Below are 26,932 nucleotides of genomic sequence, written 5' to 3' on the forward strand. Positions count from 1 at the left end.
TGTGTTTTGCCAGTTGGAGCTTTTGTTTAATATGACAGCTTATGACAATTCTTTTAGTAAAAAGACCAAGGATTTTAACTTCGTTATTGAATGGAATATCTATGTTGTTTACTGTTACTGGAGCTGGTTTGCTTTAGGTACCGATAAGAGTTGGAATTTATTGCTGCTTATTTCTTTTTTTCCACTTATTTTCGTAATCCTTTATTCTTTTGATCTCTCCTTCGGTTTCCATTTTCATTGTTCTTTTGGCATTTGAAGTGTGCATTATTACTTGTGTGATGATATCTGCATAGGCATAATTTATGGCATATCGGGGGTTGGTTGGCATATCTGCTGTATAGATAATAAAAAGTGGGGGATAGTGTGGCCCCCTGTGGTACCCCACTTTTTATATCTATTATCTCACCCAGTTTTCCATCACTGCTTCGTATTCTGACAGTTCTCTTTAATGTACCTCGAGAGTTTTTTCATTATCATTGGCAGTTCTAGTTGGAGTATTTTATATTTTAGGCCGTCATGCCATACTTTATCAAATGTCTCAGCAGATTATATTGCAATGGTGTTTTTTATTTAGTTGGTTCATGGCTATAGTTTCATAAATTGCCATAAGGGCTGTTTCAGTACTTCTCCCTGTCCTGAAACTGTGTTCATGTTTGTATAATTTATTGTTACTTTTCAAGAATTTGCTAGTCTTGTGCGTATGATTTTTTATCAAACATTTTTCCCGGCACTTTCAGCAGTGTAATTGGTCAACTGTTTGCTGGTCGTTTTGGGTCTTTTCCGGGTTTGGGAGGAAGTATGAGAATTCCTTCTTTGTTTGGTTTTGGGAAGTATCCTATTAAGAGAGTAAGGTTTAGAATATGGTGGAGTCTTCTCCATGCCACCATTGGTAGTTTTGATAGCATTAGCTTATTTATACCACTTTTACCTGATGCTTTGTGTTTAAATGATCCCACTTCCTTCAGTATCTCATATATTTTAATGTCAGCTGTCAGGTAATTTTTTTCTTCCAATCTTTTCAGATCTTGATTTTAATAGGGGTTTATTCTTTCCCCATTCTATTGTAGGAAGTTGAGACTTCTGTTTCTGTGTCCTTATCAATATTTGCATTTTCTTGGTCTGTAATTTGGAATGTACTTGCCCATGTTTCAGTTGATAGTTCAATTTGGTCTTCCATATATTCTACTTTATCACCATTACTGTTGATCAAGTATGGTATCTCTATTTTTGGTTTTCCCAGTAATCTTTGTAGTTTTTCCCAGAATTTCTCTGGGTCTTTGTATGTTTGTCCTAGTTTGATTATCGTGTTGTTCCAGTTTTCTCTGCTTAATCTATTGGATTCTTTATTATTTCATTTTGGATATGTCTTATTAAGTTGTATGTTACCCATATCCATCTATGTGTGTTGTTTTGTAGGTGATTTAATTGTTGGGTGAGTAGTTTCAGGTAGTCGTGATCTGGGGTGTGTTGGTAGTATGTTATTCTCTTTATTGGAGAAACTGTTTCTATTGTTTCTGAAATGTCTGATATCCATTAGTTTATTGCTGAGTTTATTGTGTTTTCTGTTGTGGTTTCACTGTTGTTTAATTCTATTTCGAATTCCAGTGTGGTAACTTTCCTGGTTATTGTATCTGTAAAGATTTCCTAATTAGCTTTCCTAATGTTGCGTCTGTCTTTTATTTCTTTGACTATTGGTTTAGTTGAGAGTTTGAATATATGTGGAATTTTATCAGATGTTGTAATTGGTCATGGTGATATGTTGTGGTTTAAGTGTGCTCTATTGTTTTCTAGTATTATGTCAGGTCTACTGGCGTATTGTTTATGCAGTTTGTTTGCCATTGTGTTGAACATTGGGCCTATATGTATTGGAAGATTATTGTTTATGTGTTGATTTAGTGCATTTCCTATTGTATTTGTGTCTGGGTGACCTATAAATGGGTGTCTTGCATTTAGATCTCCTATTATGTATGTAGGAACGTTACTGTTTATAAGTGGAGAAATGTCTGTGTTTGGAAGGAATAGTCGGCTGGGTGGTTGATATATAGAGCTAATGTTTATTGGGCCTTTCATGGTTTGCATCTGTACTGTTAGCATGTCTGAATTGTAAGTGTCTATTATTATTATTATTATTATTATTATTATTATTATTATTATTATTATCACAAGCTGAGATATAACCCTAGTTGGAAAAGAAAGATGCTATAAGCCCAAGAGCTCTAACAAGGAAAATAGCCCAGTAAGGAAAGGAAATAAGGAAATAAATAAGCTACAAGAGAAGTAATAAATAATCAAAATAAAATTTTTTAAGAACAGTATCAACATTTAATAAGATCATTTATATATAAGTTATAAAAACTTCAAAACAAACAAGAGGAGAAATAAGATCCGAGTGTACCCTCAAGCAAGAGAACTCTAATCCCAGACAGTGGAAGGCCATGGTACAGAGGCTATGGCACTACCCAAGACTAGAGAACAATCGTTTGATTTTGGAGTGTCCTTCTCCTAGAGGAGCTGCTTACCATAGCTAAAGAGTCTCTTCTACCCGTACAAGAGGAAAGAAGCCACTAAACAATTACATTAGAGTAGTTTGCCCCTTGAGTGAAGACGAATTGTTTGGTATTCTCAGTTTTGTCAGGTGTGCGAGGACAGAGGAGAAATGAGAAAGAATAGGCCAGACTATTTGGTGTATGTGTAGGCAAAGACAAATGAGCCGTAAACAGAGAGAGGGATCCAATGGAGTACAGTCTGGCTCGTCAAAGGACCCAATAACTTTAGCGCTAGTTTGGCATAGCTGTTTTGAATCAAAATTAAAGACTAGAAATTCTTCCTCTTTCTCATCACATGCTTTGTAAATTTTATAATGACCTGGAATTTCTAGATTGAATAAGTCAACAGGATTGCTGTTCTATCTTATTTCTCCTCTTGTTTGTTTTGAATTTTTTATAGTTTATATATAAAAGATCGGATTTAATGTTGTTACTATTCTTAAAATATTTTATTTTGACTAGCTTGTGCTTGATAGAGGTTTTAATTGCAATGGCTACACCTGCATTTATTTCGTTTTGTGTATTCTTTTTGTAGAAATTATAGGTATAAATTTCAATTTGCTCCTCGTTTAAAGTGTTTGTGGAGTTTAATAGTATTATGTCTGGGTTTAGTTTCACGTATGTGTTTGTGAGAGCAATTTTCCTTGTTGACTATGCTTTAGCAACGTGTTGAATGATGGTGATTCCTTGAATTAATTGACGATTATAAGCCATTGTGTCTACTTATTGCCTTTTGCTCGTGATGTGCTTGTGTTTTTAGTTTAACAGGTTGTTCCTTCGCGAATTTGGTTGTATTCTTTTACTTCAACCTTCCTTATTTCTATCATTTTTGTGATGTCATTGTTAATATTTTCTGTTAGCAGGCTGATTATGTCATTTTTGAAGAAGTCTGTGTATCCAGGTAACCTTTGCTTGATTATTGCTTAAGAGCGTTATTGCTCTTTTCCCGTCCTTGGTCTTTTTAGGGCACAGGTGTTGGTCCTTGGAAACATATATGTGTATGTTTAGTTCCTCATGGGACACTTCTGCTCTCTTACTTTCCTTCTTTTTGGCCCTTTTATTGTTATTTTCCTTTGGTTGTTTTGCATTGGGGATTACTGCTGCTGCTTCTGGTGTATTTGTTGGAACTTCCTTAGAGTCTTCCTTTTCCTTTTGGTCTTCTTGCTTTTCATTCTCCTTTTCTTTCTCCTCAACAGACTCTTTCTCCTCGTCAGATTCTACTGTTGTGTTTTCTGGTGGTATTTCGGAGTTTGTCTGTGCTTGGTTTGGAGGTTTATCTCATGTTAAATAGGATCTCTTTATTACTTTCTGTTATTCTCTTTGGCTACATGGAGTGAATGTGCGTTGCAGAGTGCAAGTCTGTCGGTGTGTGATGCTTCGCTGGGGGCTTGTAAGTCTGGAGGCATGGAGTAAATTTTCCCACGACGTGACGTATGCGCTGGAGATCGTCGGAGGAGGTTGTAGAAGGAAATAATTCGGCAGGGACGACCAACGGGTCGCCATACACCATTTCAGCTGCCGAGACGTTGAGGGCGTCTTTAGGAGTGGTCCTTGGTCCCAGGAGGTCCCAGGGAAGCTGAGTAAACCAGTTGGAATCCTTGTAGTGGGACATCAAAGCTGCTTTGAGGGTGCGATGAAAACGTTCAACCATTCCATTGGCAGCGGGGTTGTAGGCCGTTGTCTGATGTAGGGTGATGCCCAGGAGATTCGATAATGATGTCCACAATTAAGAGGTGAAAGTGATACCCACGTCAGAAGTAATATGCTCAGGGATACCGAATCTTGCAATCCATCCTGAGAGTATGGCAGATGTACATGAAGCAGACGTTGCAGTTTCCATGGGAATGGCTCCAGGCCAACGAGTGGAGCAGTCGATGACGGTAAACAGGTAATGATGTCCTTGTGATATGGGTAGGGGGCCTACAACGTCGACATGAATTTGTACAAAACGACGCTGAGGTTGAGGAAAGGTGCCCGCTCCGGAATCCGTGTGTCGATGTACTTTGGGAGTTTAGCAAGAAATACAGACGCGGACCCAATCCTTAGCATCCTTAGAAATGCTGTGCCAAATGAACTTCGTCTTCAGCAGCTGTGCAGTAGAACGGCACGAGGGATGTGAAAGGCCGTGAATGAAATCAAACACCTGCCGGCGCATGGGAGCAGGAATCCAAGTCGCGGTCTACCAATACTGACGTCACAGAGGAGGGTGGTTTTGGAGTCTTCAAGGGGAAAGTCTTCCCAACAGAGGGACGTGCAGGATGTCCTATATGCTTGATACTCTGGATCCTGTCGTTAGGCTTCAGCCAGGGCATTGTAATGCAATCCCAGTTGAACGGCAGCCAACGTGTTTCTTGATAGGGCATCGGCAACGGGATTCATTTTCCCATGGACGTATTGAAGGGTGTAATTGTATTCAGCCACGGCGGAGAGATGTCGGCATTGACGGCGGACCAGGCGTCAGACTGTCGAGTGAAGGCGTGCACCAGAGGCATGTGGTCTGTGCGAATGATGAGGGGCGTACCTTCTAAGAAAGGGTGAAAGTGACGGACAGCCAAGTGCACCGCCAGCAATTTGTGATCGAAGGTAGAATAACCCGATTCTGCCTTAGACAGTTTTCTGCTGAAGAAGGCCAATGGGCAGGGCGAGCCGTTGACCACCTGTTCGAGTACTGCACCATTAGCGACGCCGCTGGCATCGGTGTAGAGAAGGAGAGGGGCATGTGGGATAGGAAAAGTGAGAGCCGCAGCGGTTGATAGGGCCTTCTTTGCATTGCAGAAGGCCGCTTCTTGAAGGGGACCCCAGTTCAGGACCTTTGGCTTGCCCTTGAGGGAGGCGTAGAGGGGAGCAAGAGTGGCGGCAATGGCTGGCAAAAAACGGTGATAATAGTTGATCATGCCCAAGAATTCCTGCAGAGCTTTGACGGTCGAGGGGGCGGGTAAGTCCTGAACAGCTGCTACCTTCTCAGGGAGGGGATGGACTCCTTCATGAGTGATGTGGTGCCCTAAGAACAACACTTCATTGGCACCAAAGGTACACTTGTCGTACCGGACTACAAGGCTATTTTGTTGCAGGCAGTCGAGCACGGTGCGCAGGTGACGGAGGTGTTCCTCTTTTGAGGAGGAGAACACAAGTATGTCGTCCACATAACATACACAGAAGGGGAGGTCCCCATGAGATGTTGAAACGTGGCCCCAGTATTACGAAGGCCAAAACAGGAGTAATTGAAGGTGTATGTACCAAACGGAGTGGTGATGGCAGTTTTGGGGATGTCTTCTGGGTTCATAGGCACCTAATAATACCCCTTTAGGAAGTCGAGCTTAGAGAAAACCTTCGCTTTGTGCAGGTAGGAGGTCACGTCGGCAATGTTTGGGAGGGGGCCTGTGATCCCCGCACGGACGGAGAGAGCCGTCTTTTTTCAGAACGATGTGAAAGGGTGACGACCATGGGCTGGAGGCCTTTTGGCAAAGGCCCATTTCCTCCATTTCGGTGAACGTCTGTTTGGCGGCTGCCAATCGTTCCGGCGCCAGACGTCTGAATTTTGCGAAGACTGGGTGTCCCGTCATCTTGATATGGTGATAGATACCGTGCTTGGCAGGAGCCGTGGTCGTTTGGCGAAGTTCTGGACGGAAAACTTCCGGGTATGACCTGAGGAGGTGGGCGTAGGCATCCGTGGGTGTGCTGATGTGGAGAGCGAGGTTGGAGGGAGCGGGTTGAAGAGGTGTCGACAAGTATGAGTCTGCGTTTACCAATCATCGGTGGGCGACATCGACCAGAAGGTGGAAATGAGAGAGGAAATCCGCACTGAGGATTGGTAATGTGACGTCAGCAACGAGAAACTTCCAATTAAATTTACCGTTTCTGAATGATAATGTGAGGTTCTCGTAACCGTATGTTGGTATTGCAGATCCGTTGGCAGCTACCAAGCGGACGTCGGCAGACGTAAACAGACTACGTCGTGTCCTGAAGAGTTCCCTTGGCAAAAGAGAACGACAAGCACCCGTGTCTACCAAAAATCGCACGTCTGTTCCTGCATCATGTAAAAAGAAAAGATTAGAAACACAGGAGGCCACCCTCATGAGCGATGACCTACTTACACGTTTTTTGGCCACTGACAATCCATCTCACATTTCTTCACGGTTGCCCAGAATTTGAAGTGGTAGTAGCAAAACTGCGGCGGATGGGAGGTAGTAAGTGGCTGTAGAAGTCGTTGGTTGGGGCGCGAGCGATTGGTGGGTGGTGGGTGGCTTTATCACCGCTTCGGCACGTCATGGGGTAGGCGTGTATGCCCTACGGCATTCACGTCGGCTTCAGTTGACGTTGAATAGGCGTCCTCTTCGTCAGGGGTGGAGGCGTTGATGGAGGTCTTGAAGTGGCTGTCCATAAGGGCGCCGGTTTTGGTCATCAAGTCCTTTATGGGTAAACTATCGACATCGGGTATGGCAGCGCGTATAGGTCCGGGTAAATGGCGTATCCAAAGGGCACGAAGTAGGTTCACCTCAGGAGGAGAGCCGTCTGCGGCAGGTTGCAGGTGAGCGATACTGGTCATTTCCCTGAGGGGGAGCGAAGCCCTTTGGTCCCCCAACGGTTGTTGTGAGAGCTGAAAAAGCTTTGCTATACGGGCGGCTGGCGACGGCGAGTACTGCTGCAGAAAGTATGTTTTGAGGGCGTCATACGCTATTGGGGTATCTCCGTGTTCACAAAGCCAGTCGGATATTTCCGGGAAGGTGTCCTCGGGTATCGCCGCGAGAACATAATCTGCTTTGGTGGTTGAGTGAGTCCCGCCCTTGATGCGAAACTGGACTTCTGCGCACTGAAACCAAGCAAATGCCTTTACGCAGGCAAATGATGAAAGTTTCAATGGGGGAGTTGCAGCCATAGTACCAACGATGGAGGGGCGAGGGGGGTAGAAGGCGGGAGGAGCGAGTCAACTTCCGGGGTCACCAATGTGACGGGCCGAGAGAAGGTTGTTCCTTTATATACAAAAGCTCAAAGCAACAAGAAATTTCATGTTCAAAACAGACACCGTTACCGATGAGAAAAACAGATATGTTATTTCAGGTTCTTTTTAGTGCGAGGGAAGAGCAAAGATACAAGCATAATATATACACAAAATGAAGTATGTACGATCGTGTGATACACGGTTGGTTCACGGTGATGAGAATTGTGTGATCAAAGCTACCAGAATTTGAAAAAAAATCTTAGCATAGATATCCACATACATTAGAGTTTGGGGCATTTTTTTTTTTTTGCCGTCTATTGCCAAAGAGATAGTGGAGCATCGTTACGAATTGGAGCAAATGTTTTCAATAGAACATAGAGAAGGTGTCTGAAAAAAAAACCCATTGTATCTGTACGAAAGCCTGATGGAAGTTTGCGTATGTGTATATGTAATGACAGAAATGCTTCATTTAACTGAATGGTAATTCCATTTACGATTTTTAGACTTAATAAACGAATTGGTTTTCATCTCATCAAAATGTTATGTTAGCCACACGTAGTTGAGATGGTGTAGGATCGAGTGTGCATACGCCGAGGTAGAGAGGCGTAACAAAGGAGTAGTTGTGTCTGTGGTCGAGAGTTTGTGATTGAGTGCCAAGGTAAACAGAGGCGTAGTTGTGTGAGCCTCGGGCGTAGCTGCGCTAGGTAAGCTCAGACCGCACTCTTCGAGCCGACAGCAACCAGTGTAGAGGGGAAACGGTGTTGCTCCCCCCTTATTATTATGTGAAATTCTTACCTTCTCCCTTGTAAAAGGTATGCACTTGTTCTTGTTATCATGTATGTGTTGTAATAACACTTGACATTGTCTGTTGTGGTTATCTTTTTCTTCAAATATATCAAATAAAGTACAATAATTTTGCCAGTATTGAAACTGCTTTATGCTGTGCTTGCATGTGGTTGGAACTGTGCCACCAACCGTAAGTTAAGATTTGTAATATTATTCTCAGATTTATCAAGTTAGTCTTTGAGTTGCCAGGCTAACTGTGCAGTGTAACCAGTAGGTTAGGTATGAGTACAGTGTAGCCTAGGCTACGAATGGTCTGTTGTTTGACATAGGATCGCTGTCCTAAACGAAGACTTTGTATTACAGGGTACCAGTTTGGAGTACCGAGCATGTACTAAGCTTTTTGTAAGAATAAAAAACCCCCGGGAAACAGCCTTTCCCTCAACCTCCACTGCAAATGAAGACCCGTCCTTCTCCACAGCAAGAGTCAAGTTACCTTAAGCAAAAGCTCAGATTATTAGCCTATACCTATGATGTACACAGCATTAGCCTATGTCAAGGCTTGGTTTGTTATAGATAGGCTAGCCAGGAGTAAGTCGATTGTCCTAAATTGAATGGTGCCTCCGAACTTAGGTAAGGACAATTGACGAAGGTAAGAGTTTAGTGAAAAGTCATGTGTGAAACGGCATGACATATAAACTATAGGAAGGTTAATGAAGGGACTGTTAAAGAACTTCATCCAGTGACTGTGGTGTCTGATTGTATGCATAGGATAAGATGCATGGAATGATATTGTTTACCAAAATAGATTTTGTTCGGGGCTTTTACCAGATTTCTCTCGCAAAGGGAAGAAGAACTACAAGATCTTTTTCAAGCACCAATTGTCACTATCAGTTTAAAGGTTAATTTTCGGTCTTGATAATGCCCCTAATGCCTTCCGGAGGGCAATGAATGTTGTTCTGGCTGGGGTTGATTGATAGGAGGTGACTATTTTTAAAGATGATATTTTGATTATAAGGAGACTGTTTAGGAACATATGCAGATGATTGGGGCGGTGTTAAGACGCTTAATGGAAATCGGTATGAAAGTAACTTGAGAAGTGTCCGTCGTTGGCTAAGGAGGTATAATCTCTTTGTCACATGGTGGGTGAATCAGGCATAAGAAAGTGATATGTTTGTGGAAAAAGTAAGAAAATTTCCGTCATCTGACTGTACATTAGTTGCAATGTTTTCTTTGTTTGATTGAGTTTGATTGTAAGTTTATGAGAGTTTTTTTTTTTTTTGTGTACAAGGAAGTCTTTAAATGAATGGAAAACTAAGAAGAATAGTATGAATCTGAAATGGGAGCAACAAAAGATGATATAAGCATTTGAAGGGATGAAAGAAGAGGCTGCGAAATATATCACCCTTACATTTCCAGGCTATAGTAAGAATGTGAATATGCTTGAGTTACATATGGACGCAAGTGGTTACGTAAGTGGGGTTTGTTTCAAATGCAAAATGTAAACGGAGAAGAGAAGTAGAGGTTGATAGCATATGTCTAGAAAACAGGTAAGATCGAAGATAAGAATTCTGGAAGTTTGCCTCAAGGTTTAGTTGTAAAATAGTTTCAAATGGAAAGATATGGTATTTAGACGTATCAAGTGGTTTATGTAATTTGGTATAGAATGGCTTGAATATCGAAATACCTAGTAGCTTAAATGAGCTGCAAACAAAGGTGATGAATGAAATGGCGAAGGAAATTGTATGTAAGGAGAGTAATGAACAGGAAGGTGAATTATTATATTAATAGAGGCAAATATTTCGTATACTGTAACTGTGCATTTGTATTTTGGATGAAATTCACCGATGAAGTATTGAGTACACAAGAAGAATAAAAAAACGTAATTTGAGAATCTAGTGTAGTGGAGAATGTTGCAAGTTGTTGCGTGAAAATGATACTAGTCCGAGTAACTTGAATCTAAGGCATGAGGGTATAGAAGATAACGAATAGCTGTGCAAAAATAATACTTGCGAGGTAAAGGGTGGAGTTTACACGATGTTAAATATATATGAAAATAAATGTTGCTGGGTGACTGATACGGTTACATAAGTGACCTTAGTGATTGCGTCAATTATTAAGGAAATTGAAAGATATAGTTTTTTTATATGTTAATTTTATGTATTTTTTTTTTTTTTTTGTAGTGTTCGTGTCAGGAATTTCGACCTGATCAATCAAAATTCCCGCCATTTGACTCCGCCTACGATTGCGTCAAATTGGAGGGAGAGGAGAGAACTCGCGGGCGAATGAATGTCGTTCAAGACGAGAATGTTTAGAACCAAAAAGAGAAACCGCCTGGTAGGGGAGGCGTTGAGACTAAAGAAATCGTCCACTTGTAATTTAAGATTAAGAAATATAACGTCATTCTATTGTAACATGATAAAAAAATCCAATCTAGAAAATTAGGTTCAGAAAAAATTGCGGGAAAAAGTGACGTCGGAGGTTGCAGAGGCTCGCTCTGCCTCTGTGATCCGACGTCCCCAACCACAGTAAGTTCTAATTGTTCTCTCTCCCCACCCTAGTGTACCCAGGTCGGTTTCCATGTAGGTCTTGTTAGAGTTATGTAAAGTTTGTATCTGTAAATATTTCATCGATCCTTGTGCCAGGGGATCAGTGTTATTGTGTAAAGTACGTAAAAAGGTCTCGGTAAGGCGTTTATCGTGATAACTTTCTAAATGTTCAATTAATTTTGCTAAAATCTTGAGTCCGATGCGGACATAGTTTTTTTTCGGTCACTCACATGTTCTTTAAGTCAAGTATCTCTTTGTATGTCAAGTAAAGGTTTATTTTTTATGTTTCTCGTATTAGATTATTATTTTTTATAATAAATTTTGTTAAAATATAGCCGTATTCTACTTATTTCCCAAATGGTTTTGAGAGGCTAGCCCTTAAGGCCTTGTGATCAGCCCAGTACATCGGGCTATTTAGTATAAACCGGTGAAATTTCGCCACAGTTCGTATAAATTTTAGATGTTAGAAATAGAGCTTTAAGGATTGTAGTTTAAATATCCTTTCTGCTCCAGAGTCCAGTTGCTAGATTGAAAACGTGGGGTTTGTTTTTGCATCTCGCCAAAACAAACCCCAATCTATGGAGAGGATGATTACTTTCAGCAAATGTATTCACACGTTTTGACAATACGTGGGGATATAGAAATTTATAATAGGCAGGGCTAGAGCTACCACAATTACATTTACATAATCGAGTAACAATACCAATTCTCCGATAAGGGTTAGAAGAGCCTTTTCATCTTAACTAGAAAAAATAACAGTTAATACAGAAGCTAAGAGATTAATTACCAGTCTTAAAAAAAGGAAAAACATCACTTAGGTCTACATCTCCATAAGCAATGAGATCAAGAAACAGGTTTGATTTTATGGGAACGATAAGAAAAACGGGTCAGTTTGCTTAAAAAGAAGAGGGATAAGGTAAATTTTCTCATTGCTCTGCTTACTGACAAACATATCACACAGAAGGGTTTTCTTTTCTGTTGGAAGTGGAGAAAGACCCATCTGATATAAGCAAAAATAAAAGAAAAAAGAACCGAGAATCTACAACAAAGAGTACAGCTTTGAGGCTAATCCGATATTCTTGTTCCTGCCTTGTGACAGTTTCTTTTATTTTCAAATTATGTTAAATTTCAGTTGAAGCTAACTCTGAGCAACAGCTTTTTGCGAGTTTAGTTATTCTAAAGGCAAATGTCATCTATAATAGGTAGTAGGTTGGCTAGGGCACCAGCCACCCATTGAGATGCTACCGCTAAAATTACTGGGTCCTTTGACTAGCCAGGCAGTACTACATTAGACCCCTCTCTCTGGTTACGGCTCATTTTTTCCCGTTATCTGCACATTCACCGAATAACCTGGCCTATTCCTTCCACATTCTCCTGTCCTCATACACCTGACAACACTGAAATAACCAAACAATTCTTCTTCGCTCAAGGTGTTAACTACTGCAATGTAACTGTTTGTTCAGTGGCTACTTTCCTCTTGGTAAGGGTAGATGAGAGACTTTAGCGATGGTAAGAAATTTCTAGGAGAAGGATTCTCCAAAATCAAACCTTTGTTCGCTATTCTTGGGTACTGTCATAGCCTCTGTACCATGGTCTTCCACTATCTTGGGGTAGAGTTCTTTCGCTTGCAGGTACATTCGGGCACACTGTGGTATCTTATTTCTCTTCCTCTATTTGTTTTTTTTTTTAAAGTTTTTATAGCTTATATATGAAAGCTTTATTTTAATGTTGTTACTTTTTTGAAAGGGGTTTATTTTAACTATTCATTACTTCTCTTGTAGTTTATTTATTTCCTTATTTTCTTTCCTCACTATGCTATTTTTCCGTTGGAGCCTTTGGGCTTATAGCATCTTACATTTCAAGCTAGGGTTGTAGTTTAGCTAGTGATAATATTCTTCTTCCAAAGCTTATCGGGATTAGGTTTCTCCAGATAAGCATGTAAACAATCGGTATTAAAACAGGTTTAGTCAACCTCGGGGCTAATCCTGACAAAGATTGCACCTATCAATTATATGAAAGGAATTTCTATTGAAATTAACAAGAGGTTCATCTTCTATATACATCAGTGAAATTTTTCAATGCATACGATAATTCAAAATGTCAGTTTACTGGAAATCTTATGTTTTTATCTTAATTAATAACGAAATTATAGCATGATCAGACGTCCCAATTGGAAGACAAATCTTACTGGTAATAACTCCAGTGTAATGAGTCAATAGGGTCCACCTTTGAATTCACACTTCTAGTCTTTGTAAAGTGGGGAAATAAGATTCTGAGGAATTAGTTTTAAAAGCAAAGATGTATTGTGAACATTTTATTTACAAAATAATGTACAAAATCGAACAATACGTTGTATTGCAAAGTAAATGCATAACATCGAGAATATCTTACATTAAAAAGAAGGGACACTATACACGTTCATGTCTATTAACAAAATCAATACTGTTGATTTCAGTTACTTATTTATGACTAGAAAAGAGCAGCAAAATAAAAACAAATAGAAAGAAAAGAAACCAGAATTGCGTCAAGTCCATACACTGCATTTCGCACAATACATTAATGGCGTGACTAGTACAGTAGTTGATTTAGAACCTCAGTAGAAATGGGGACACAAATCCATTTTGAACTTGAAACTGAAATGAAATTATTACTTAAACAGAAAGCAGCGAATGTACTGTGTGATACACTGACCACTTAATTAATACTCTATTGTACTTACAATTTAAGGCAACACATTTGTGCTTTCCCTAATATGTAGCTCCTTATCTTACCACTTTCCTTACCTACCGGTTTTTCATGAGAGGTTGTAAATGGAATTTATTGCATATCAGGGTAGCCAGTTTTCATAAGACTGTAATATTTCGTTCAAAATCTCTTTACCACGTCACGGAATGTAATTGAAAAAAACATACAGTATAACTGCTGAACCAAGGGCAGATCCAGAATAGGCCTTTTGAGAGAGAGAGAGAGAGAGAGAGAGAGAGAGAGAGAGAGAGAGAGAGAGAGAGAGAGAGAGAGAGAGAGAGAGAGAGCAAATCCATGCATACCACATTACCTTTTTCTATTGAAATGCGTAAAAGTTTCTTTTGAGCCTAAAAACTTTCACCAGGATTAGTTTACTCGTGAAGAACGTGTAGGGGTAAGCACAACAAAAAGTTCAATTTAACAAAGGAAAAGACATGGTACTGTCAGTATTAGGATTATAGACTGACATCCTCTGCTTATGTCATTAAGCACACCCAGACTTGCATAAACTACAAGGAACTTTTCCTTTGAAAATAGTAATTAAAGTTGTTAGAATTCTTTTAATTGCATTCGGGACAGGATTTTCGTATGAGTTTGTCTTCCGCATTCAACTAAGAAAGAAGATTATTCTAGATCTGATAATGAGATTTCACAGAAGCAGCTTTCGTAAATAAGATTCTGAGGACTTCCAGGGTTTTGTACTTACACCCTACCAAAGGAATTTAATTTATAATCGACCTCTTGAGTAATCATTTTGTCTGGTCTCCATATAGCCTACGCACTATACATCTTTTCAATTCGGCAAAATCAAGTTTTTTAATACCTCAAAGTAATGTGGAAAATCAGTCCTGTCTAGATTTATTTTTCTAATGGGATCCCATTTTTCTCTTACTTTAGAAGTGAAGATTAATTCACTTCTGTGAAAGCCATAGTAGTATATACAAAAAGCAATTATGCTCATTGAAACTATAGCTTTTACATAATAGGCCCGTACCCTTCTGGATCTGCCATTGATTTAAACATACATATTGGCTACACTTAAACTCCTCAACATGTCTAATTTACATACAATAATGTCCTTTAAAAAGACATTCAGCACACATCAGTACCATTTCAGATATCATTTTAATTTGAAATAGAAGTATTGTATATTCCTTCACACGAAAGCCACATCCTTTTGAATATCATAATGGTTTAAAATGATTACAAAGAAATGCCATCCGTTGAGATATTTTGTCAGCAATTTATATGAAACAATGCATTAAAAAACTATTTCATTGGCAGTGATTCTTCGACTTTTTTAATGTCCAGTAATTTTTTGGTCATAATTCAAATTTTCACTTACTGCGAAGATTGATGATGAATTCAGTTCCGAAAATACAGTCAATTGTAGGACTGAATACAACAAAATAACTTACTGATCTCTTACATCACTAATATCACAATTGTCTTATGCGTTTCAATAATGCCAAAATTTAGTTTTCGTCATTTTTACACCATCGTGACATTGCGCACTCGCTTCTCTGATGTTATGGAAGGAGCAGCCGAATGCGGATCCAAGGAGTGACGATCATAACTGTACGGCTCGGGGGTATATAGCACTTTGGGTTTGGGTGGAATAGGTGGTGGAACTTTGTTGGATCTGAGAGATGCATCATAGCATGGGTAAGGCATGTATGATGGAGGCCCATGGGAAGAGGGCAGAATATCACAGGACACAGAGAGGAATGAATCTGAAGGCTGTGAACTGATGTACGATTGTGCCTCTGAGGGAGGAGGGTAACTGTCACGTGGATAGCCTTTAGTGGGTGTTGGGTATCCATCACTGGGAACTCGGTAATGCAGGGGATAACTGGAATGCTGAAAGGGATATTGACCTCCTTCAATGAGGTAATCATTGGGGTCCGATGATCCTCCATAACTCTTCTTAGTTGATGTGCTATGATCTGAGTTGTCATCGGACCGACTAGACATATTTTCATCATGATGACTACTAAGGAGATCAGAAGCAGACCATGACTCTACTGGACTTACGAATTCCCTTTTCATGTTTTCTTTCATGGTGTCTTTTCCTTCAGGGAACTCAACACCCTTAGATGCTACAGTGACATTAATGTTGTAGGAATCTTGACCTTCGTGATTTTTACTACCCGACAACTTTCGATGTTGTCGATGGTGTATTGCACAGAAACACACAATTGCCATGATTACAATAATGACACCTCCTATGCACCCAAATATGATAGCAAGTTTGTGCGTATTAAAGTGAGCAAGCATTGGAGCTACGTCATTCTCTTTATCTATTGATGCATTGTCTGAAAAGGCTGTTGGTCTCAGAGACATTGGAGGAACAGTAGTAGTTGGAGGTGTAGGGACATAGGCACTAACAATATTGCTAAGCACACCTGTATTTCCACTTTCATCCACTGCTACCAATGCAAAATAATAGACTGTTTCATAATGCTCCCAGTCAATAGAATGCTGTTGTACAGTAGATGATTCTAGTGGTGAAGGCCATTCTTCTATCATTGTACCTCCACCTTCAATCAATTCTTGCTGACTGGTTGAAGAACGAACTACATAACGGTCAGCAGTACCGAAGTCAAAATCATCTCCAGGGGCTGTCCAAGTAAATATAATTTCATTCATTGTGTCAGGAAGTAAGACTGTTCGAAAGTCTGCAACTCGAGATGGTGACAGGTTATCCTCAAGTGGAGGCATTTCGATGACATCGACAATCCCAAGTCTGGATTGACGGTTGAATTTATGACCACCTATCTCTCCTTCGACGAGCACAGTTATGGTGTATTTAGCTGATACCAAACCTGGTATGTATCGGGAATACACGCCATCGCCTTTAGCCGTATCTGGTCCTGCAAGAAATATTGTATATAGTTTATAATGCAAATCATACTTTTAGGAATTTTGTATTTAGTTTTTGTTTTTGAAAATTACTTAGTCAAAAGCAAGGTTGAAAGTAAATGTCATTGAATTAGCTGTATAAAGGAGCAAGTAGAAAATAAAAAATATATCTTGTAAGCAGATATCATAATGATGACCTACAGAGATATTTTATGGGAAAATTCTAAAGATGTGAAATGAACAGCGATATCTAGTATCAGAGACTAAATTATGTTTCATGACAGACTAAATGGGACTGCTTCTTTATTAATTTTTGTTAAAAATTTCTACAAAATGGTGAAAGTGATTGCCAAGCATTCCAGTTAAACAGCCATTTTCAATGAAAATATGCTAAAATTTGGAAGCTTCAACTAATAAAACCTCCGTGATAATAAAATTTTGACTAGCATGAGGTCAAAGCAAATTAGACGATCAAGCTCTTTAAGATAAGCTCTCAAATTTGAAGTTATGAATGAAATAAGAAATACTAACCAGCAAAACCATTGTCGACTAATAAAATTCTCAATGGTGGATATAGGGTGCCATTGCTAGTGTAGTCGAGATTCTGGAGGACAGCAATCACTTTAGCTCCCTCGATGCCCATCAGACCAGCTCTTACTTCAGCATATATGGCTAATGGTTGAGTAATGTCACTTGCATTCACCAAGCTATGGCTAGTCCAAGTTCTAACGCTGACACTGGGAACTCTGGACATTGGTCTTGGACGAGAGGTAACTTGAACATAAAGAGCTTGATGAGAGTCAGCACGGTTCTCAACTTTGTAGTGCCAAAGGCCTGGTGTAACTTGCACTTCTACCAAGTGAACAGTGATCATATTAATATTGTTATCTTCCTTCTGCATGTTAGCTGTGTCGATAACCTGCCCCTTAGGATTGATTAGGTGGACTTGGTTGCCAACATGCGTCACATCATAATAAAAGATTGAAAAGGCAGTGTCGGTGCCCAAAGTTGGGTCAATTACAAAGCTTCCTTGTGATACTTTAACCTTTCCTCCCGGATGTTCTGCTGCATGAATTTTGACGGGAAGAGCTGACTGGTCAGAAACAACAAGCAGAGTGTTATAAAAGGAATCCAAAAGATTGTAGTACATATTGAGCTTGGAATCTTCACCCATGCCCTCATCACGCACAATGAAAGTGTCCCCTCCTGACCGAGAAGCGAGCGACTCCACTCCTCCAATTGGAGAGGGATATTTCTCTGCCAGAGGGTACAAGATTACATGCAGTGACACATGAGCATCATTGAGTAACTGAGATGTCTCCGAGATCTCATCCTCGCTCAAAGAACTACCTCCGGAAGCTACCATAACAATGTGCCCACCAACACCTTGTTCATAAATCAGTTTCATGGCTTCTCGTATACCACACGTGACACATCGATTCTCTTCGTATTCTATCGAGGGATTTCTCGGAAGAGCAGACCCAACCTTTTCACGAGTAGAACCATCAGTGAGGACGGTTAGCGGATATCTAGTAGAAGGAATAGAGTTGAAAACAACCAGTCCAACGCTGTAGCCATCAGGAATGTCGTATGTAATGAACTTTCTCACAGCCTTACGCATGAAGTCCCAGCGATTCTGCAAATGAAAAGACAAATAAGGATAATTTGAAAATGAAGGATGCATATTTACTATTGGGAACTTCAAGCGAACACCATGTTGGCTTTATGTGACGCAAACAGCCTTAAGAGAAAAGTTCGAAAATAAAGAAGAAAACATTTGAATCACCTGTGTATTCATAACGCTGCTGTCATCTACAAGTAAAACGATTCTTGGCGTGTGTGAACGCACATACTGGAAAGAGACCTCATTCTCACGGAGTCCTCCTTCGACGTTCCTAGAAAGAGAAATTCTAATTAAAGTGGGTAAATTCTTACGTTATTTTCCTTATTTCACAAGTTTTAGAATTGGCTCTCAGTTACTTTTGCCCAACAAAGAGCAGGCGAATTTATGTTTATGCCTTATGAAGAATACCTATAGAAAGCAATAACGGTGACCACTTTCCTTTGTATTGTCGATGATAAATGAATATGGTACTCTGGCAGGTGATTGCGATCAATCTTTTAAAGATTAGTAGTCAGATTCTAGAGAGAGAGAGAGAGAGAGAGAGAGAGAGAGAGAGAGAGAGAGAGAGAGAGAGAGAGAGAGAGAGAATTTGGTAAGAATCTTACTGAAATAGCAAAACATCTATTGAAATCCCCGTGGAGATGAGGATGAATCAATGATTAATGGTAGTTGTATAGGACTCAGATGGAGGAAATCGAAGTGAGGTCTAGAACGGTGGGACAAAAACAAAATTTTATCACTCCTCCAATTCATCTCTTTTCAAATTACGTTTCGGAAATATCTTTAGAATTAAAAATCCCAAATCTATACATACTGAAAAAGCAAATATAATTGATAAAACAATGAAAATATAACGTGAAACAACGTTATATAAAAGGAGATTAAAATTAAAAAAGCATAAGATCTATCTTTGTAATAAATTTCACTCAATTGAAGAATAATGTACATAACTTACCTGTTCTTTTGAAAATCCGGAGATGCTCTCATAACTTCCCAGACGGATTTGCCGTTACATAAGAAATTATGACGTGTTGGGGCCTCGCTATTGTGGGACCCTTCGTCGCAAAGTTCTCTTACCTGTAATGGTACAGTCTCATTAATATTCCTGTCAATCTAGACAGTTTCTCTCTACTTCATCGTTATTTGCTGTTATGTTAAGAAACCATGAAAGAATGACTAGAACTCAGGAAGGAGGTCATAAAATTTACTCCTGGATGGTAAAAAAACTAAAAACATTAGAACGTTTTTTTTTTTTTCTGCAAGGGAGTTACATATAAAGTCAATTAGATAGGCGCTGTAACCTCTTACTTTATTCAATAGAGGATTGGCATTATAACATGTCTATGTCAGGAAAAAATTAAGGGTATAGTAATTAAATTATCGTTTCAAGATTCTTTTATGATACGCAAAGCATATGTAGTCGATGCCCTAATACGTTTCACATGTCAATGAAATTGGCAAAAAATGTTGAGTGGTCATGATTTTGATGTGATCGTTATTCAGTACGAATAGAATTCAATGTCATAGCATTTGGTATCTGTAGTTTATCTTTTTTTCATCATTTCTCAACCTTAACGAGTACAGCTACAAATTACGTGTATAAGGACTTTACCAATGAGGCAGCAACTTTCATATTATACTTATAATAGTTCTGATCTCTGAAATATAATGAAAGAGAAAGAGTAATAATATTGCTTATTGTGGTAATAACATCGCGATAAGCAAGACGAAATAGAAATGGGTATTGAGTGTCATCAAAACACTACAAACATATCTTAAAAATTCCAGTCAAGGTAGGCAGTTCCATACACTATACCTACAATATTAAGAATCAAATTAACACAATAAAAACTACTCGAATGAACGTACGATTCGCAACCTGACGAGAGGTATGAGTGTCAGGCTGACGGACATATTTTCAATCAATATACTGAATGAAGACGAGCATCTTGAGACAGCCATGGCGAATAGAATAATTAATCTCCGTGTTGTCACGCTCTTATTCCGTATTAACCTTCTTGGTTCTTTGTACCTGTTCGTCGCATGAAAATCCTAAGCCACAAGTGTGCGTGTTTCTGAGTGTGTTCTGTGTCGACTCTTGACAGTGTAAGTGATAGCGTTTTTATTACTCCTTTGTTGATATGTCCCTCTTACGTCTCTTTCTTATACCACTGACGAAAATTTTAATATATCAAAAGAATGGCGAATCTGCTTAGATAACATTTGCGCGACTTTCTTCCTTGTGCTTTTTAAACCTTGAGGTATATAACGAAATATCAAAACTTCCAAAATATAAAATGTTTTATGATTTCTTGATAATTGTTGAATTATTATAGTGAAACACACTTGTTTACATTCTTAATAATTACCCGTACTAACCAATGATAAAGTACAAAGAATTAACTTATAATGACAATTCTAAAACAATTATTAGAGAAAAACTTTGTTCCCAGGAACGGGTTTCATCTTCCACTGCCCAGCTAGGGATTAAAATAGAGGTGATGTCTACTATTCTCATCTCAGATAATTTTACTTAGTTAACGAGAATTCTAATGTATCCATAATGCGAGTGCGCATATATAGCATACTGTATATATATATATATATATATATATATGTATATATATATATATATACTGTATATATATACAGTATATATATATATATATATATATATGTATGTGTGTGTGTGTGTGTGTTACAGGGGATATTAACAGAGGCAATGTTTAAAAACAAGGGTTGTTTTCCGATTCTGCTTAAGAAGTCGTCGGAGATTAACTACAGAACAGAATAAAAGTGGGAATAATGTCGTGAGAATTCTAAAACAAGAGACTTAATGAATAAATGAGCCACATAAAACAGCAAACTAAAAAATAAGAATTACAGATGTAAACAAAAGCCAACCTCCCTTACCGTGGGCAGTTCCGGAAACGCCATGAAGGATTTCGTAAGTTCGTCGCTGTCTTCCACGTCGATCCTGAATGGGCAAGAAGAGTTTTCAGGATGGCAGGAGGGATTGGGTCGGAGGGGCACATTGGCGCAGACATTGGGAATCCAGTACCCGTCGGAGGATCTGTAATGGGACGGATGGACTGGGTTGACGACCCAGCCCGCCTCTTCAAAGACGCCGTATCGGTACTTCAGCCATTCTTGTGCTAGAAGTCGTCCTGTAATAGAAGGTAGAATGTCAAGAATGCGTTTAGAAGACTTCGATCCTCAGGAAAAATGCCAATTTTAGTTGGTTTACTGCTGGGAATTGATTCCCTGTTCGATCACAAGAATAACAGAGTTACTCTTGACGATTCGCTTAAGGTAATTGACATTTTAAAACTGATTTGTTTTTCTGACTCAGCAATAATCATGAAAAGATATGTTGCAATTAGAAAGAAACTGTCTTATAATATCAGTAAAGATGTATATCCACAAGTGTGATTTCAATGTTCCCAATACTAATGCAGCATTAACATTAATACTATTTTAAAATATCTCACTCTCTCTCTCTCTCTCTCTCTCTCTCTCTCTCTCTCTCTCTCTCTCTCTCTCTCTCTCTCCGTCCGTAGATTTTATCAGAGCATTTTAGTCAACAAAGAGGCAGCTATCCAAAAATCATGTTGCTCTAACAGACGAATTAAATGTGAGCACCTGATGTTGTCATGAATACGTAGAAGAAAAAAAAAAAGAAATATTCGAAGTCTCAGTGATTCCTTCTCCTTATAGTTGCAGGTATAATAGAAACAGATGTAATTTAAGAGGCATAGAATCACTACAAACGAAATACTACAGCAATTCAGTGTGTCTACCACATGTAGAGAGACGCACTTTTAGAAGTTAGTTGACTAAAAACGTCTCTTATCTTAAGGGGTGAAACTTTGTGGTATTCACTGCTATTGTTATAAAAAATGTCCTTTTATATTATTTTCTTTTAAAATACTATACTTCGAGCTTCCGAGAGTCTTTGAGAATGCTTAATATTTCCTCAAAATCTGTAAACAATTTGTCAATTCATTTCTAAAATGGAAATAAAACGGTCGATACACACACACACACACACACACATACACACACACACACACACACACACATATATATATATATATATATATATCTTATATAATTTCTGCTTTACATAATGACATACTGGTCTTTTGAGATACACCATTACTATAATTTAATCAAAGTAATAATCGTTTACAATACAGAAAATTTTGGTTTTGGTTTACAGACATCGGTGGAACTTGATTGAAGAATCAATTAAATTTGGGCACATTTCATTTCCACATTTTTGCATAACAAGTCAAATCCCTTCGAAGGTTTAAAACACTTCTGTTTAATTTATGATCTGAGAAGTTACACGAAATCCTGTCACGTAAGTACGCATTATTATTTTGATATCCGTACCTCAAACCAATCTTTTTTTTTTTATTTATATTTCAATCTTCACCAAGAAATATATGAATTCAATCAGCAGTCTCAGACTTTCAAAAGATCTCGCAAACTGCTGACCTCACATGAATTTCCTGATCTATACATACAAATGCTTTCATACCCTTTCCATTCAGCGCAGATTATGCCACTTTCATTTATTATCTCAAGTGATTCGATCACCATTCTCATTATTGAGTTTCGAAACAAAAGAAAAGTCACCGGGAAGAGTACGTGTGTGTGGGTATGTTAGTGCACATGTACAGTATGTGTATGTATTCATACTAACATAATTTTGATACGCTTGGTATTCGAGGAGTCTCGTCTGGATTAACAGCATGCAGCGATAAACTACACATGTAGTAGAAATTTTGTATCTCAGCGTTCATCCATGATTGAGACGTTACAGTATGACTGAGTGTGGCAGTTACTTCGTGTTGTAATTGCATCCGGAGGTACCTGTTAGAAAAATCGATTGATGTTGAATACGTCATCTTCATCACCTTCATTATTATTATTATTATTATCATTATTATTATTATTATTATTATTATATTATTATTATTATTAGCGATAGTATATATACGTATATATATATATGTATATATATATATATATATATATATATATATATATATATATATATATATATGTGTGTGTGTGTGTAAATACAGTATAAAACAATAAAAATAAATTTCAGAGACGTGCACATGGGAGAAGGCTCGAGTGTATCAAGCCAAGCAAAGAGTACCCAACTGTCAAGGGACGAAACGAGAGTACTGAAGCAGGACGAGGTATTCCAGGAAAGTTGGATTTTGTCTCATCAAAACTTCTTCGCAGATGCTAAAATACCTATAGCTTTCACGTGACATCTTTGCATATCAGTGACAGGCCCACATTTAACCCCCATGCCCGAGAGAGAGAGAGAGAGAGAGAGAGAGAGAGAGAGAGAGAGAGAGAGAGAGATAAATGCGCTTGGAAGTCATCCAAGCGAAAACTGAGTGGGATACAGCAAAAGAAACAGAATCTGTTTGTGCCCTTCTCTTCCTACCCAGTCGCCCGTGACCTCACATCACCCTTTGTAACACGATCACGTCCTCTCGGTCATGACACGAAGCCCGAATATTATTTCTTTTTTCTTCCATATCTTGGAAGCAAATAAGCGGAAGGGGAAGACGCTCATGACTGCAGCAGCCCATTCTAAATGCAGTAACTGTTGTTGTAACTAAAATGATGAGAAATGGTTTAGATGGGGTTCGAGGTTTTATTTTTGACTGATCATGGGGATTTTTTTTATACCTGTTCGGAAGTTGTATAGGAATTACAATATTTAGTATGATTTCCGTATACTTATTGTTTTTTTTAATACATACAAATTCTATTCCTATTATTTGCGATTTTCTTTAACTAACAATGGTAATATGAATAGATATCTTCGCAACGAATATTCTGTATCGCAAGTATTAAATCTACAACGTTTTCTTTGTGTTCAAAGACATGGATCATTTTACATCCGAGAGAGAGAGAGAGAGAGAGAGAGAGAGAGAGAGAGAGAGAGAGAGAGAGAGAGAGAGAGAGAGAGAGGTCTGTGTGTAGGGGTTCAAGTGAGGCAGAAGAATGAAAAGTTCATGGGCCCCTAAATCATCGGCGCTTGTGTACAAAAGGTGTACACGGCGAATCTTTCTTTCAACCCGATGAAAGATAATGAGCACTATAGCTTGTGAATGAGAGAGGGGAAGTTGGGGGTGAGCGAGGGAGGTGGATGAGGACTCAATCACTTTCCTTCTTCCCCCTCCTTCCCAAACAAAGCCAAAAAATACTTAACGCTTGCAAATGATTAGCAACGTTTTTAAGATAGGGTGTTCACAGACAAAATAACGCTGCTTTTCAGAGTTCCGTCGTTGTATTGATTTTCCTTAGAAGTTACTATGAATGAGAGAGAGAGAGAGAGAGAGAGAGAGAGAGAGAGAGAGAGAGAGAGAGACCCTTGTTTAATGAGAATAAATTCTATTACAATAGTACAAACAAATACATGCGAGTTACTCAGAACAATAATTAGCAGTTAATAGGGAGAAAAATAAATTTCAACGAGCGAATGGAGTAGCAATGTGTAGACGTCTGAATGTGATCAATTATCTCTGTCAGCAGATAATTGAGAGCGAAAATTAATGTAAAAAAAAAAAAAAAAAAAAAAAAAAAAAAAAAAACATTCCAGCCCAACTAAAGTTAATCCATTTTCTACTCTTTCCAGAATCCACTTTACTGGACACACAATTCATCGTTAGGGCCTTTGTTCCCTTCCAGAAAATAAACAAGGTGGTGGGGGCAGGTGGCCCCCGTCCCCACCATGAACGTCAACTAAAGTGTCCTTATCCGCCAAACTAACTATTAAGAAATCCCCGTGAAAAGGTAGCTTCTATTGTCAACTTGATTAGGATATATGGCCAGCCCTCGAGCTGGATCTCTCTCTCTCTCTCTCTCTCTCTCTCTCTCTCTCTCTACAAATCACTAGAGGTTATAACCATATTATTAGGCCTGGCGAAAACGTATGATTTATTTTCGAGGGTCTTTATGTCCATTCAGAAAACATGAAAATGGAAGCGTAGAGAAAACGATGGGGTTTCATTATTTCTTGCTATTTTAAGACAACATTTTGATTCGACATCAAGTACCAGTTCTTGTCTGGTATTTCATCTAGAGCAAATTAAAAATAAAAGTTAGGACACGTAATTTGAATTGATAATGATAAAAAAGATCAACATCAGAAGATAAAAAAGAGAAAACCATAACGATTCTAACGGTTACCAGAAACTAAAATATTTATGATCAGAAATTTCACAAAATAAACAAAGTTGATAATTCCAAATGGACTTTGGAAGATCATTCGTTTAACGACACCAAAGCTCCATCAAAACAAAAATGGTTCCCTCTACGAAAGGCATGTGGCGTTGAGGACCCCTTGAAGCCGCCAATTCTTTCCGAGTCATCGTCGTTTCGTTAGTGTCTCTGAATTTAATTAATCAAGAGTCAATAAACATCGACGCCATTTCCGAGAGGAATACCTCCGCGTCTTCTAATCACATCTGCTCATCCGTCTTTTCTTTCTAGTTTGGATATGTTGGAATACGTGCACGTTTTGTTTGATAATCCCGGCTACTATTTGCATTCGAAATGAGTTGTTTTAAAAAGCTTAAAATCACTTTAGAAACAGGTTCCTGGCAGGGTTCTAGTGTAAGGATGATTAACGACTACCCTTTTTTTTACCTACGTCTCAGAAACTTTACGACACACAACACTATACATAAATCTCTCTCTCTCTCTCTCTCTCTCTCTCTCTCTCTCTCTCTCTCTCTCTCTATATATATATATATATATATATATATATATATATATTATATATACGATTAAGCTGTTACACATCACAGCCAGTAGTTCAGAGAAAAAGGCAATATAACGGACACAGCTTCCTTCGTCTCCTTAATCGAGGATGAGACTCCATGCATAAAATATCCACATTATTATTTACTTCTTACACCAACACGGGAGCTTTATCTGGAGCGTCGAATCCCCTCACATGATGCTCCATTTACTCTTATCTTGAACGCAAAACTGTGATATCAAGGACCCTCATTTCTAATATATCCTTAACTCCGTCTATCCAACTCTTTTCAGGTCTTCCTTTCCTCCTACCCCTGAGTGCTTCTGAATTGTACGCTCTTATCACTAACCTATGATTGTTCATTCTTTCTACGTGACCAAACCACCTCAAAATAAAATATATTTTGGTATTTGCTGATGAAAGATCCCCGTTGTTATGTTTAGATTACATAAAAACAAATTGTAATTTTTCAAAGAGGATAGCAATATTATAAATTCTGGACTCCATTTTCATGTAAAAGAGTCAGAACTTAGGTTTAGAATAATTCCTTCCATTATTTTGGAGCTGTTGTAGTCAAACTTATGATTTTTAGGTCTACTGTACATATTTTCCCCTTCATTATAGATTTTCTGTATTATAATATGTATAACCTTACTTCTCATTGCTATGGTCTTATTCAATACACACGGACATTCTATTCTATGGAAGCCTAATCAAAATGTAATTTTTTTTTACTTGCTCTGTAAAAATAATAATAACAATAATAATAATAATAATAATAATAATAATAATAATAATAATAATAATAATAATAATAATGATAATAATAATAAGAACTGAAAAGTTAAAATACAAACTTCTCTAATACCAAGGAAATTAATTTACATTGTGATTCGAAGTAATCTTTTCCTCGGAGTCCTCTTCTGGTGGTATAGACCTACAACTTGGAGAATATTTACATCATGAACACGAGAGGCTTAGACTTGCCTCTGTTGTAGGTCTTGAATGTGCTATATAAAGCATCATGCCGAGAAGCCACAATACCAAATGTCCTTCTCCCTTGGCGATTACAATCAACTCACA

At 38.5% G+C, this 26,932-nt stretch overlaps 2 protein-coding genes across 2 annotated transcripts in view; both read right to left on the reverse strand.

The window, feature by feature from the left end:
• Positions 1-1,042: 1,042 nt before the first annotated feature.
• On the reverse strand, positions 1,043-5,265 carry LOC137652763 (uncharacterized protein DDB_G0279979-like). The gene is made up of 3 exons (XM_068386170.1): positions 5,221-5,265; positions 3,584-3,800; positions 1,043-1,341 (listed from the first exon to the last, which is right to left on the reverse strand). The coding sequence occupies exons 1-3, from the start codon at positions 5,263-5,265 to the stop codon at positions 1,043-1,045; spliced, it is 561 nt and encodes a 186-aa protein (XP_068242271.1).
• An 8,514-nt stretch (positions 5,266-13,779) lies between these two features.
• Positions 13,780-26,932, reverse strand: part of LOC137653583 (calcium-activated chloride channel regulator 1-like) — a 68,107-nt gene continuing 54,954 nt past the window's right edge. Inside the window, exons 4-8 of the mRNA XM_068387109.1 lie at positions 20,962-21,215; positions 19,004-19,125; positions 18,211-18,319; positions 16,956-18,060; positions 13,780-16,435 (exon numbers count right to left, since the gene is read on the reverse strand). Coding sequence (XP_068243210.1) covers positions 15,054-16,435; positions 16,956-18,060; positions 18,211-18,319; positions 19,004-19,125; positions 20,962-21,215 — 2,972 coding nt within the window. The 3' untranslated portion in view covers positions 13,780-15,053. The remainder of the gene's footprint in view (positions 16,436-16,955; positions 18,061-18,210; positions 18,320-19,003; positions 19,126-20,961; positions 21,216-26,932) is intronic.

This window comes from Palaemon carinicauda, chromosome 14 (genome assembly GCF_036898095.1).
Source record: "Palaemon carinicauda isolate YSFRI2023 chromosome 14, ASM3689809v2, whole genome shotgun sequence".
NCBI lineage: Eukaryota > Metazoa > Arthropoda > Malacostraca > Decapoda > Palaemonidae > Palaemon > Palaemon carinicauda.

Coding starts and splice junctions, on each gene's coding strand:
- LOC137652763 (XM_068386170.1), bottom strand. CDS start 5,265: ATGCCCCTCTCCTTCTCTACACCGATGCCAGCGGCGTCGCTAATG. Junction 3,801..5,220: donor TGCCAGCGGCGTCGCTAATG/GTGCAGTACTCG, acceptor AACCAAGCACAG/ACAAACTCCGAAATACCACC. Junction 1,342..3,583: donor AAGGGCCAAAAAGAAGGAAA/GTAAGAGAGCAG, acceptor GAAATAATAAAG/AATCCAATAGATTAAGCAGA.